Here is a 13,915-nt window from a genome sequence, read left to right as displayed (position 1 = left end):
TAAAGTCTTTTAGTGCCCAGCAGGTCTGTTGAATATGCAGAAAACAATTCAACATATGTGAAGAATATAGTTTCCAATATTAAATGAATGATGAGTAAATATTGACTTTAAATGTAGCAATCCTTTCAAGGATATTTAACAACTTACACAACTAACTAAACTGACCAAAATAACTAATAAGTCTCAGAACTTTCTCTATTTTCCGTATCATTAGTACCAAATTACATCGTTCTCCTGGAAACTTTCAAGAAGTACTTAGGAAGTTATTAGGAATTAACAGACTCAAAAAAAAAAACTTCACTCTTGCTTCAAACGTGCTTTGTGCCCATGAAAAGTTTCTCTCATTGTTTTAAGTTGAGGGCATGTGCAGGACCATGTCAGCAGGGGGCAGTAGAGCAAACCGTGTATCTGAGCTGAGATTAGGCTGTCCCTGCGAGACCAGTAGATTTCAACCTGGAACTGCCTGTTAATGAACCACAAGACTCTGTGTTTTATCTCCTTGATACTGGGTATAACTAGATTGCAGCCTGCCTCCAAATCGGTTTGATTTAATATCTGCAGTACATTCCCAAGATAGATTTGTCCTAAATGTGTCCTCTTATCTCCTTTAAACTTTGTGAACTTGAATGTATCTTCTCATTTCTTGTAATTAGGGACAAATGATAGAAGATCCAGCTCATTAGATCCAAAAAAAAAAAAAAAAAAAAAAATTAGCTTCCTGATTTCCACTTTTTTAAAATGAAATTTTTAGCTTTTGGGTTTGAGCATTTTCAGGCATTCAAAATGCAAATGCATCTTTCAGTGAATTGTAGGCATGAGGCATGCAAGATGAACAGCTTTTAAATGCAAATTGCTGCTGCTGTGGACCGCATTTACCTGGAAACCAAATGAGTTAGACCTTTTTTCTTTTTAAAATGGTGATTGGAGTAGGTGGGTGGAGAATTGTAGTGTGGGAAGTGTAGGACAGATTCATTGCTCCATCCTTCATCAATCATTAGGGCTTGGAGGTGGGAGGGTGTGTAAATCCAAGGTTACTTGCCTCAGGTAGCTGTAGAGTAGAGGAGTGGGTAGAGTTGCATCCCACTGGTATACAGAACATTAAAGCATCTAATGCTACAAACAAGCTGTTGAGAGAGACGGAGACATGAGTTAGAAAGAAAGGAAACTGTCTGAGGAGCTTCTGTTTACTGTAGTCTTTTGTTCACTGGTAAAACAACACATCTCTGAAGATGCTGTCTTCTGATGGTAGGACATAGAGGAATTATTTATACTTCCTCTTTGTGTAGTTTTGGATATGTGTGTAGATGCATGCTGGTTTTCTGCACAGCTAGATCAGAGGTAAAGAAGTTCAGCCTTGTGCTGTTTCAACATAGTATCAGTGCCGTCTGTATGTAAACATGGTCTTGGAGGCATCGTAGGTGAATATGTTTCCAGTGAGGGTCATGTCTGGTCATCGGTGAAGATGGGGATGGAAGGTTTAGATGCAGGAGAAGTAGCTTTGTAACCTCAGGCGTGTTTGTCTGCCAGGAGTCTCCCACTGAGGGTTCTCATCCTGCAGGGAGGCTGCGTACAACCGAGAAATCCTGATCAGATCTTTGAAGGAGGGAAAGGTAAAAGCACTGATAAGGTGGAAGGAGGATATCATGCATTCTGAGTATGTGAATGTGTTTTTAAAAATACCCTAATCAGTATATTTTCAATGCAGACTTCTCCACCTGTCCAGGGTCAGTGATGGGGCGCCATCTGTTTACCAGCAGGTGATGATTGGTGATGCCATAGCAAGTGGACAATCGCCAAATGGGAGTGAGGCACATACTGGGGAGGGGGATGCATTAGTGGGTTTTTTTTATTTATTATATATATATATATATATATATATATATATATATAATATGCTGAGGTCATTCCTGCAGTGGTGCACATGGATAATGAATTTTCAGCACAGATTAAAGATCTACGGTTGGTGGATAAAGTTTATCAATCATGTCCACACATCCTTTGAAAAAAAACCTTCATTCTACTTTACTGCAAAGGCTGAAAAAGGTCTAGGAAAATAAAAAGCAAAGCTGGCCTTTAAAACTGTTTATGCTACCCTCTTATTTGAGAGACATGATAGCAATCTTAATTACTTTCATCAGGCAGCTGATGTTTATAGGAGACGGAGCTAAAACTTGAGCCAGCCTGCCCATTGATTTTACTTCAAAGACTGCAGCTACTGTAATTACCGGTACTTCTCTTCTGTTAGTAAGAATTTCGGAAACAGTGTGGTCATTTGGTTTTAACTTTGGGTCTCTTTATGTTGATGTGTAAGTGTTTTTAGACATTTCCTGGATGTCTGTGCTGGTGTTTTAGCCAATTCTGTTCATCCGAGCCGCGGTCAGACTAATTGTCTGACGCCAGAGACATCAGGTCAGCCAGGTCGAGAGTTGAGAAGCACAATGAGCCTTGGCATCGTAGCTCTGTGCTGCTGTCTGCATCTCAATAGCTCTGATGACTCCTCATCAAGCGTACGCATGCATACTGTGGAGGTTTAATTAAGTGAGGGAGATTTTCATCATACTTAGTAGCACTCCTCTGCAACTTGAGAAGTATTTAGGATTCATTGATCCAGCCTGATGAAAGTGTTACGCAGGATCTACGTCTGTTGCCAGCTGCTGCTGTCGTCCTGTGCTCCTTATAGACCCAAATGCACCGGCGAAACACTTCTCATTTAGACGGTTATCACTCGTCTCAGGTGCTGATGTGGATACTGATAGAGTCCCTGATTAAGTCTACACAGGAAAAGCTGCAGTCGTCTGATTTTTTTCCCCCCTTTTCTGATAGCTAATTAACCCAGACGCTGGTGGAAGTCAAGAGAGGGCCATGTGGCTGCTGGCTTTAATATGACGTGTTTGTGTTTAATATGTGTATATGTGTGTGGATGGTGGTGAATGTTAAAATAACAAACATGAGCCAGCACGTCCACTCCCTGTGAGAAAATCATTAAAGAGCCCAAGGTCAGTGTTTTATGGCTTGACCATCAGGCTGTGGTGCTTTAACCTCCAAATTGATATTAAATACGGCGCGTTTCTCTAAAGGTTAGATCCCCTCGTTAGGGGAAATAAAAGAGCCCTCGCTGCTCCTTCATTACCACCACTGACGTTCCTTTGAGCAAGGCCTTAAAGTATAATTCTGGTTTATTTCAGTCTGTCTTAATTATAAATGTGGCCATTTGGCTCTATGGGTCATGCTAACTTTGCGTTCACCAGCTCTGTTATATAGATTAAGGGAATTGAGGACTCGCTCAAAGTGAACCTCCTACAATGGACCCTGATATCCTACTGGTTAAGACACACACCACATGACCACAATGTCTGCGGTTCGGTTACAGTTCCCCCATCTCTCTCTCCCCTTCATTTCCTGTTAACTTTCTCCTTTATCGCTACTGTATAATAGAGGCACAAAAATGCCCTTAAAAATATATTTTAAAAAAATGAACCTCCGACAACTTTCTAAATAAACATGATTTTCACATGAGTCATTTCAAACATTTGTCTCTGAGTCAAAATGAAAGTAAATACAGATCGTCACCTGTGCTTGTGCAGGTTCCAGATGTGTAAGAGTGAAACTTCTGTGTGTGTGTTATCTTGAAAAATTCCCTGAATTTCGAAAGAGTTTGTATTGTTTTTTTATACTGGTTTTTCTTGATTGAAAACCCATCATGATCCAGAAAGTCTTTGCTCATTTGCACCTTCACTCACTCATTCATTCATGGTTAGCTTCAGTGAGACGCCTTCCACATGTTACATCTGTTGCATTTCTTTTCCTGTCTAACAATACCTTCTAGATTAGCCTTGTTGAATAAAAAAGCAAATAATTCTTAACTTTCCACTTGCCTCCTCTCTACGACACTGTGTGTGTGTGTGTGTGTGTGTGTGTGTTAGAGATGTGCTGGTACACTGTTTCTACTATAAACATTCTGACAGTATCAATACCACCAACCATTTCCATTACCGTCATTATCGTGATTATCATTGTTTTCAGAAGAAACCATGAACACAGAGCAGCTCTCCTGCCTTCACAAGCAGTTGATTGTGTTCAGCCACAAGTGGTCTTTAAGAGCCCAGTATAACTTTTATTATATTCTGTGTGCATTTACAAATTTCTCTGCCTTTTAAAAAATAAGTTAACTGTTAACACCAAGCAAATAATACTTACTACAAAGCTCTTGCACTCCAGAAATCAATTTTATGTGGAAAAATTCATGGATCTCCAAAATATTAATAGGTGCGTTGAATCTAAGAGACACTCGGCTGCATTTAAAGTGATTTCCAGCCAACTGTCTTAAGCTTTGAACAACCTACTCTTGTTAAAATGTTTAAACTGTGTAAAGACCATTGCTCAGTGTATAAAATTCAAGGCGATAACAGTGTGTAGTAATTTAACTATATTTTAGCACTAATAGAGGGATGTAGCATAAAAATTTGATACTAGCACATCCCTAGTGTGTGTCTGTGTGTTATTGTCTGGTGATGAGATCCAAGCCTGCTTGTACATTTTAATGTTGAAGCAATTTATTAAATATGAATATTTAGATGAATGTATTATTCTAGTGTACTCTGGTTTAAATTGGCCTGTAACTGTGGCCTTGCTTTTGAATTGGATAATTCAGTAGTTATTGTCTTTTTGCTCAGTTGGCTCTCATTAACAGATATTAAAGCACAGACACATGTAGTCTCTGCTCTGTTGTACAGTACTTAGACAGTGCAACCCTGTCTATCACAGTATTTCTTAGTACAGTCTGTTATTCTCTGTTCCATAACAGTGAGTCACTCATTAGTGATACAGAGCTTTCCTGCTCTGTACTGAAGTCTGCAGCTGGGAAAACACCAGGAGATCGTGAAAAGACTCGGCATCACGGCTGACGTTTACAGATTACACGCTCAGAGAAGAACACTGTGTTCATATTTCTATCAGAGTGGACAGATTGGTTGAGAAAATGTAACATGCCTGACGTCAATGTGGCAGCTCAGACTTTGAATCCCAATACAAAATACAATAACTTGTGCGGACTGTCAATGGTGACATGAAATATTTTGTGCAAACTATTACAGACTCTCCACAATCAAACAAACAAAGTTCAAGCATGCATAAAAACAAGTAACAGATGATGAAACTGATTTCAGACCCTTTTTATGAAACAAACATTTTAACACAGAACAATTCATGCATGTTTTTTTTCACCTTGGCAACTTGTTAGAGGAGGGAAAAAAAACGTACTGACTCGCCACCTAATGTCCTCTGTGCAATGTGTACCTGTTGCTTCCAAGTTCCTATTACATCCAGTGCAACCAGCGTTCCTGTGCTGGAGTCAAACTTCAATTTGTGTGAAATTGTGGTAAGTTGATTAAACACAATCCTAACCTTTTTAGGAATATGCATCATGGAAGCAAATAAACTAAAGTAATAAAGCTCTTACAACTACATTTTGACACGGGTCCCTCTGCGAGACATTGCCAGAAAACTAATAATGCAGAACACCAAATTTTGCAGTTAATCAAATTACCAAAACCATTCGACATGCAGTGAAACTGGGGCTTTTAAGGACCCCTCTGTCTGGGCTCCTTGGGCTGTTGCCTGCTTTGCCTGGTTGGTGATCCACCCTTGTTTTTCATGCATAATACAGTACATGTTTGATTGCTTTTGTACATTTTTAAATATATTGTTTTCCGTTGTGACGATTCTAAGTCATGCAGGTCATCGTATATCCAGATGTCAAGAGCAACGAGGCGACCTTTTAGATGAGAGGTGTAAATGTCTTCAAGAATCTAAAGGAAGTCCGACTGCCCTTGACTTAAGCACTTCTGGATATTTTCTGTTGGTCTTGTTTTCTATCAGTGTTTTGATTTGTGAGTTTGGGGGAATGAGACCCATTTTCACTCACCTGTTCAATTCAAGTCAATTTAGTTATATTTATAAATCCTAAAATCACAAAATTGCCTCAGAGATCTTTAAAATCTATACAGCATACCACGCCCTCTATCCTTTTGATTTGGAAACACTCCAAAAAAAAAAAACTTGAAAGAAAAGAAGAAAAGTCAGGAAGGGTAATGGAGGAAGGCAGACATGCAATAGATGTCTCATGAATAAATCATCTAAGTTACAAAGGCTTTTTTATGATTACATCCACATTGTGTTTTGTCCTATAGCGTGAGTGCCTGAAATTTGCTTTCTTGTACATATTTGTACACAATATTTCTTGTACACCTTTTTTTTTTTTTTTTTTTTTTTTTTTTTAAGAGCACCAGTGTTAAATCTTAAGTGCATCCTAAAACGTACCCTTTCATTTCACCTCTACATTTTTGGATTTGAAAATCAGTTGTTGGTGTCAAATTGAGATTATAATTAGTGCAGTCTGCTATCATCTTAATTTAACTCCCATTCCCTCCCTTGACTTCAGTTACTGTTTACATGTGCGTCATCTTGTCACCAGTGTGAACGTTTGTGTCTTGAATGCAGCTATCAGGTGCATTCTGACACACTCCACGGTCATGTCGCCAGCCTCGCAGCCTGGCCATAAATAACCCGTGAGAGTGTGGCTCTCAGAAAGAGGTCGCCTTAGCGTTTTGCCTCCCCTTCACCTGACCACAGTGCTGACACTCACGTGTGCTCACAGCCGTAACCCTTTTCCGCAAATCTCCATCGGCTTTCACAGATTGAGATAGATTTGCTCCATTGGGTGTCAAAATTGAAAAGATGGCGAGATACGGGGCAAGAGAACAGTGGGTAGAGTGGAGAGCTACAAATCAATAAAGCCGCTACAGTCAGCCGCTAGTTATTTCGGGACGTTGAATAAATGGCATTGTGCAGTGGTTGTGCCGCAGCGCTGACAGCCCACTTAATGTCTGTGCTTGTGTATTTTGGTCTGAAGATTATGTCTCATGAATGCACGAGGCTCAGAAACCATCCTCCGCTGCATTACACAGAGATATGTAAATGAAAGGCAAAGCTCCAGATCAAAGCATTGCATACAGTTACAGCAGATAAGTAGCAAAGGAGTCCTGTGCAGTTATTCAACATTTTACAGAATATTAAGCAAGGAAAAATAACTAGAAATAATTTCTGAAGAGTTTTTCTTTTATTTTTCTTACGGACCATCTCCCCTTTTTTCATTTAAATCTCTCCCCTTGTCTCTTTCTCTTAATTTGAGGTAGATTTGATTGAAACGTGCAGTAGGCAGACAAGCTGTAGTGTAGTAGTTATCAGTATGCATGACTGTATTTGAATATGAACTTAAAAGGCTATTACGGCTCAATTTCACGCCTAGTGGGATATCTGATGTGTTTCTCGTTCAGTAGAAATCAAACTGTCAAGAGTTCTCCCTTTCCACTTTCTGTTTCCCTCTGTCCCTTCCCATTTTGCTTTAAATTTCTTTCTTTACTCCTCCATCCAACTCCCCAACATTTCATCTCCTCTCCTCTTGGGTCCCTGATTTACACTTGCATGTCCCCGCTTTCCTGCCTTATACTCGATCATGCTGTTATACATCTCACACAAGCTATGATTTCTATTTTTTGACAGGGGCTATAATCAGTCCAACCACTGTTCTATACTCCTCATTCAACTCTATTGAACCTGTCTTTTTCCGTAGCATTTACATTAGAAAGCCCTGCAGTGCTGCTGTCAACCTGAGCTGAAAGATCACCTGTTTCTTATGTTTTGTTGATGTGACAGGGCTGTTAGCTGGCTGAGCGATTGGAAAGCTACACTTGCATCATCTGCAGCGGTAGCCTTCTCTCACCTTTGCTTAACAATCTTTTCTTATTTGTCCTGCTTTCTTCCCTAGAGGTTTAACGGTTGAATCGTATCCGTTTGTCTTGAAAACATGCAAGTATTTGTGCTATTTAAGTGACAGGATTGGAGACATTGTGTTAATGTGCTGTAAATTAGATGCATCATCATCACTTTTAGAAATGTCATCATACAAACCTCCGCACTCTAATTTCACACTGTACAAACTAGAAACTGCTGAAATTTGTACCCGCTCTCATTTTGCTTATAAGGACTCCTTATTCAGTGTTGAACTACAAGAGAGAAAACAGTATGATCAAATACCAGAACAGTTTCAGTGTAGAATTTTTCTGTCTGCAAACAGGTGTATATAAAGACAGTGATATGCCTGTTGTTATTGCAGCCCAGTATCCCATAAAATTACATTTATATTAGATGATTTGGCACCTCATAATTTACTTCCAGTGCCAATGTTTGATGCCAATGCAGGAAGTAGTGTGCCCTATGGAGCGAGAGTGGTGGATGTCATGCAGAAGCCCTTAGTTTGCCTTTTTAGCCATGCCAGCGTCATGGCTGTAGGGATGAAAGTTTGTCTGTCAGGTTCACCTCTTTGGTCCAGACTGAAAGATCTTAACAACCATTGAATGGATTGAAATTTTGTATAGACATTCATTGTCCGCAAAGGATGAATTGTAATAACTTTTATCCTCATTTCATTCAGTGCCATCATCAGAACACATTTTCAGTTTTGTCACATATTTAGGTTTATGACCCAAATAACAGCAAGACTAATAACATTTCCATCAGCCTCGGCTGTACTGTGTGTCTAGTGCTAATTAGCAAATGTTTGCATGCTAAAATACTAAACTAAGATAATAAAAATTGTAAAAATTACACCTGTTAAACTTCAGCATGTTTGCATTGTTATTGTGGGCATGTTAGCATGCTGACATTAGCATTTAGCTCAATTTAAAAAAAACAACAAAAAACATTGACATTTAACAAATGTTCAGAATTGACCAATAATGAGTTTCTCATGTCGTGTTGAAATGTAAAATCTCTTTGTTGTGTTAGTTGAACAAAGTCCACGGATCTTGCCAGTGGACCTGCTGTAAGACTGTATTCAGAGTCCAAAGCCATTTAAACACTGTTACTCAATGGAAGTGCTGCTCAGCTCATTATCCAATGGAAAGGACCTGATCTGTCCTCGGTGTGTAGACAGAGAACAGATGTAGCGTTTCATCTCTGTCTTTAGCTGTTAAACTCTTTCTCTCTGACTGTCGCTGACACAAAATCTGTCAACATTTGCTTAAAAGATACTCATGTATAAATTTACTCTGCAGTAACCCACAGTTGAGTCCTATGGGATTTATGGGATTCTTTACATGCCTGTGCACGTATGAGGATATGTGCAAGGGGATTTTAGCATGTTTGTGTGTTTAACCTCTGTTAGTGGATTTAGTGTTTCGCAATTACATCAAGTTTGGTGTTTCTTTGTTTAAATCTGACCTCCATAGCTGGCTTCCCTATCCATCACAAAGTTGACAGCAATCTTGCTTTTTATTGGCTTATTTTTTCAGCAAACCAGCATCGTCATGGTAAGTGAATCCTAGCTAAAAGGCTTCATTGCTTTGTGTTTATTAATGGGCCTCAGCTTGTTCAGTATTTGAATGATGTGCAGTGTTGTAGCTTTGCCCTTGAATACAGCTGTGAGGATGTGTGTAATAAATTACCCTCTGTCATCTTTGCTCCACATCGCATCCCTCTGTGCCTGCTGGGGATTGGTGGAGCCGGGAGTTACTGTCTTTCTGATTGGCGGACAATGATGGTGGTTTACAAGAGATTTTGGTGGCTGACTGTTTGTTTTAAAACAGTCAGAGATTCAGAGGGAGGAGGCTTTGTGTGTGTGTGTGTGTGTATGTGTGTGTGTGTGTGTGCGTGGTGGTGTGAAGCGGACAGGCTCATGTAAGGTTAGGGGGGGAGGTACTTTAAGGTTAAGCCTAGTGTGCAGAGCGTTGGAGTCTATTTAAAGGACACCACCTCCCTCTCATGAATGATTCAACAACAGTTTGCCCCTCCCCCACCTCTCATCAGGATCAGCTGGAGGAAGTGGTAGCTTGGCCAATGGGATTACAGTACCGGATTGGCTCTGTGTGTGTGTGTGTGTATTTGTGTGTTTGTGTGTGTGTGTGCAGCTGAGAGGGGAGAGCAAGCCCGAACAAGCAGCAGCTCTGCCTCTGTGTTTGTATGTGTGTGTGTGTGTGTGTGTGTGCAGAAAATGTAGGGCAGCCGCTTGTTCTCCCTCTGCCATCTCTCTCCCTCCCTATCTTTTCCTCTGTCTGTCTTTGTTTCCGCACTGTGCTGCTGCAGTCGCCACGGCGACGGCTGACATTGTTGCTGCGGCTCCACTTCCGTATTTGCCTCTCCATCTTTCTCTCTCTCTCTCTCTCTCTCTCTCTCTCTCTCTCTCCGTCTTGGCTCACCTCGAGGATTTACAGAGGGGGCATGTAACCTCCCTAAGGAACCATTGTCTGCGTGAGGGTGTGTGTGGGTGAGTGTGTGCATGATTGAATGTGTGTGTGTGTGAAGGAGAGGTGAGGTGGCTTCAGGATCCAGACATGAATTCCTGTTGGAAAATGAAGATTCAGGTACAGATTCTTGTTCTCGCTGTGTTGCTGTTGTGGATGTTTGTCCCTGTGTTGTTTATGTTGATGGTGCTGATGTCGACGTCGTCATTGTTGTGATAATTTTCACTGCTGCAGCCTCCACTCAGGGGTGTATATATGCTATATACCCTGTTAAAAAAAAATCGTAGCTTTTACACCACATCTAGATGCATAGTCGATTACACTATGCAGAGAAAGCACAGTGATAATAAAAGGAAAGAGGGCTCAACGTAGTTTCCATTCAGCGGTTGTTATGGTGAGGCCTTCTGTCTCCGTGGTGATGGCAGAGCGCTTCTGCTGCAGTAGCAGGGAGATGAAAGAGTTGCCAGGAATGTGTGGTTTTTGTCTATTTATGTGTGTGCGTCTGTGTATGAGAGGGACAGAGAGGAGTGGATAAATGGGGAGCAAAATGAACAGAGACAGTCAGAAATGGTCCGTCTGTACATCCTGTCAAGCAGAAGTGGCAGTGTTAGAGTAATGGTGGGGGGTTATGGATGTGTTTATGTGTGTGGGTGCATTATGTTTGCTTTGCTCGTCTTTTTGTTTCCGTGTGCGTTTTCATGCCATCAGCGCTGTCTCTCAAGGACTCTGCACCCTGTGTGTAGTTTTACAGTCAGTGCATGTGTCTGGACGTGCATGCATGACGGCACTGTTTGTTTGTGTGGTTCAGACAAGCATCTGCCACCTCAACAGTGTTAAAGGTTGACCCACTTTCTCCTCTGCCCCTGCCCTTTGTTCAGGATGAGTGGGGGGTGCACAGCATACTGTATATGACTCACAAATGTGAACCTAAACTTCCCATAAGCATTGTCATCTTGAGTCGACTCCAGTGTGCATAGTTGTATGCTTTCTTTTTTTAAATAATCACTGTTTTGCGCAGTAATGTCTTCAGGCTATTTGTGTGCTGCCACTGTGTTTGGCGATAAATTGTATTTCAAAGATACAAGACACTGTAAAACACCAGATACGGTCTGATTCAGTACACATGAACTCACTAACCCCTCTGCTCTGCCATCTTGAGTTTGAATTTTCTCCTCTTTCACGTGCTCTGGCACCTAACTGCACTTTTAGTGTGAAAGTGCAAAAAGAGAGGCAGCAACTCCTGCAGTGTGCTGCTGCTGTGGTCCTGGTGGGGAGCATAATTGTTTGCTAATAGATGCATGCAAAACCTGCAGACAAACATACAAGGCCTCGGTGACAGAGTGATCTGATATAAATATATCCCCCCCCCCCATCTCGGTCCATGGCTTAGCATATCACATCATCGACTGATGCACCAAATCACAGAGCTTTGTGTCAAATCTGCAGCTGGGGGGGAGGGTGGGGTGGGGAGATTAATGTAGTCACATGTCATTGCAGGGCTTAAAACCTGTTGGAGAGGGGAGGAAGGTATAGAAAGAGAAATAAGTAAGAAGAGAGAAGAAAGATGAGATGAGGACAGTGACAGAGGGTACTGTGCTCACAGGTGTTTGGAGTTTATGATGTGGTTTTCCTGCAACACTAAGATGGTTGCAATCATAAGTTGGGTACTCTGCAACAGTCTTCATCTGCTGCTTCTTGTTTTCCTTGGAAAGAGCTCTTTTTTTTTTTTTTTAAAGCCCCTGAGCGTGGTTTTAACATTCGACAGTGCCGAGAACTGAGTGCTCAGTTAGTATTCAGCATGCTGGATGCTGAAATGAAATAAAAAGAGGAGGGGGAGAGAGAGAAACTTGTTTCAAATGTTCCTACACTTCAGATAGTGTTTTCATATTCCCAGTGGGGGTCAGAGCTAATGCTTCTCTAAGCAGCTGCTTAGTGCTGGTAGCTATAAAGAAGCTGTTCGGTGGGCTTGGGCCTCAAGCTGTTATCGGACGCTGTTTTTAGAGTCAGCGATAGAGACTCTTTTTAACTTTTAAGTTCCACAGAATTTGTAGTTTATACTTCTCCTTTACAATGAGTTATGGTCAACATTTCTCTTTTCTTTGCTCAGTCGACCTTTTGGTTTCTGTTAGCATTTCTTTGTTTCTGTGGTTGTGTGATTGAGGGATTATATCACAAGGGGACTGAGGGTTCACACACTAACACAGCTAATTAGGAGGCACTGCGCTAAACTAATTATCTGTAGCTTGACTTCTTCACACAAGTCATAAATAATGACTCGTGTCTTGTGGAAGAGTACGACCTGCAGTACAGCTAATGAGGAAATGCGGTTTCACTGCAGAGTCACAAAAAACTTCACCATATCTTTGGATGTCTTGCTTTCTTTATAGAGCAATCACCCCCTGCTGCTACTTTGTCATATTTCACTTTTCCTTCATCTTCTCCCCCTAGGACCGATCTCTGGTACTTTCTTTGTCAGATCTGCTTCTCACTGTAGTTCTCATGACTGTTACTGTGAGACTCGATGAGACTCTACAATACTGCCATATAGCCTTGTCGGATCATTCTGCGCTGAATGTAATGGTCACTGTCTCTCCTCTACCATATCCTGTTTGGACATACTGATGTAATTATTCCCGAGATGAAGAGAGATGAACGACGGATAGAGCAGGAGGATGAGGATGAGTAGGGGAAACCGCAAGCTCACATCCTGCTGATGAGAGCGCAGACAGACGTTCTCATCCATGCACAAACACATGCAAAAGCAGAAACACACAGTCTGGCGGTGTTTCCTGCAGTCTCACTTTACAGGCTTCCTCAGTTTGATGTGGTTTTACGATGCAGTTACACACACACACACAGATGCCGCGGGCTGACACTGTGGTGCTGTAGTTTTGCTGAGCTATGGCCTTGTTTTGTTTAGCCTCTGTTGTGTAAAGGAAAGAATATACCCTCAAATAAGACTCATTGCCATGCAAGACAAATGATTAAACTGCTTTGTAGGAAACTAGAATGCCAGATAGGTGGTTTTTCTGTTTTTCCCTCTAAATTGCATGACCTCTCTGTATAGCATGATGTCCATCTCCTTTTTCCCCCAGACACAGTTATCCCAGCTCTGGTTAGAAGTCTGCGGTCAGCCGAGCTCTCCACCGATTGTTGTTACTGTGCATAGTTGAGATTTCTCATCTGGTTCTGCTCTCCTGCCCAGCTGCCCCCTCGCATTTCCTCCTTAAGTGGCTGCCGGACATTGACAGGGACAGGAAACCACATAAGGGCCAACTTCCTTTCCTGATGGCCCTCGTTTGATATTACTTTTGCTGCAGGGACGCGACCGTGACCTCTCAGCAAGGAGGGGCCAGTCAATACGTTGTTTACTCAAATGAATGTAATAGTGTGCATGTTTGTGCATGTCAGCTGTATTTTCAGGCTAAGGGTGTGCGTTTATAATGGCCTATTTGACATTGCTGGTATTTGATTTATGTGATTGGAGAGAGATGTCTCTTTGGAGCCGAGGCTACACAGAGGAATCTCAGTTATCTCCGTCTGGGAAGGAAATCTTGTGTCGGCTTATCTGCAGCAACTTGTGCGTTTAAAAAAACACAGGCCTCATTTTAGATCTG

The 13,915-nt window shown here is 41.4% G+C and overlaps 1 protein-coding gene across 5 annotated transcripts in view; it reads left to right on the top strand.

Annotated features, from left to right (window-relative positions):
• march8 (membrane-associated ring finger (C3HC4) 8) overlaps window positions 1-13,915 on the top strand; it is an 80,189-nt gene that overhangs the window by 33,343 nt on the left and 32,931 nt on the right. Inside the window, exon 1 of one of the 5 annotated variants that reach the window (XM_042433283.1) lies at window positions 10,235-10,418. The exons of the other annotated variants lie outside the window; for them this stretch is intronic. Within the exon in view, the coding sequence (XP_042289217.1) occupies window positions 10,389-10,418 (30 nt within the window). The 5' untranslated portion in view covers window positions 10,235-10,388. Of the gene's footprint in view, window positions 1-10,234; window positions 10,419-13,915 lie in introns of those variants that run through there. 5 annotated transcript variants of the gene reach the window in all.

The sequence above is a fragment of the Thunnus maccoyii genome, chromosome 14 (genome assembly GCF_910596095.1).
Source record: "Thunnus maccoyii chromosome 14, fThuMac1.1, whole genome shotgun sequence".
In the NCBI taxonomy this organism is placed as follows: domain Eukaryota; kingdom Metazoa; phylum Chordata; class Actinopteri; order Scombriformes; family Scombridae; genus Thunnus; species Thunnus maccoyii.
Note: the sequence above shows the minus strand (reverse complement) of the source record. Positions and strands in the feature narration are given on the sequence as shown.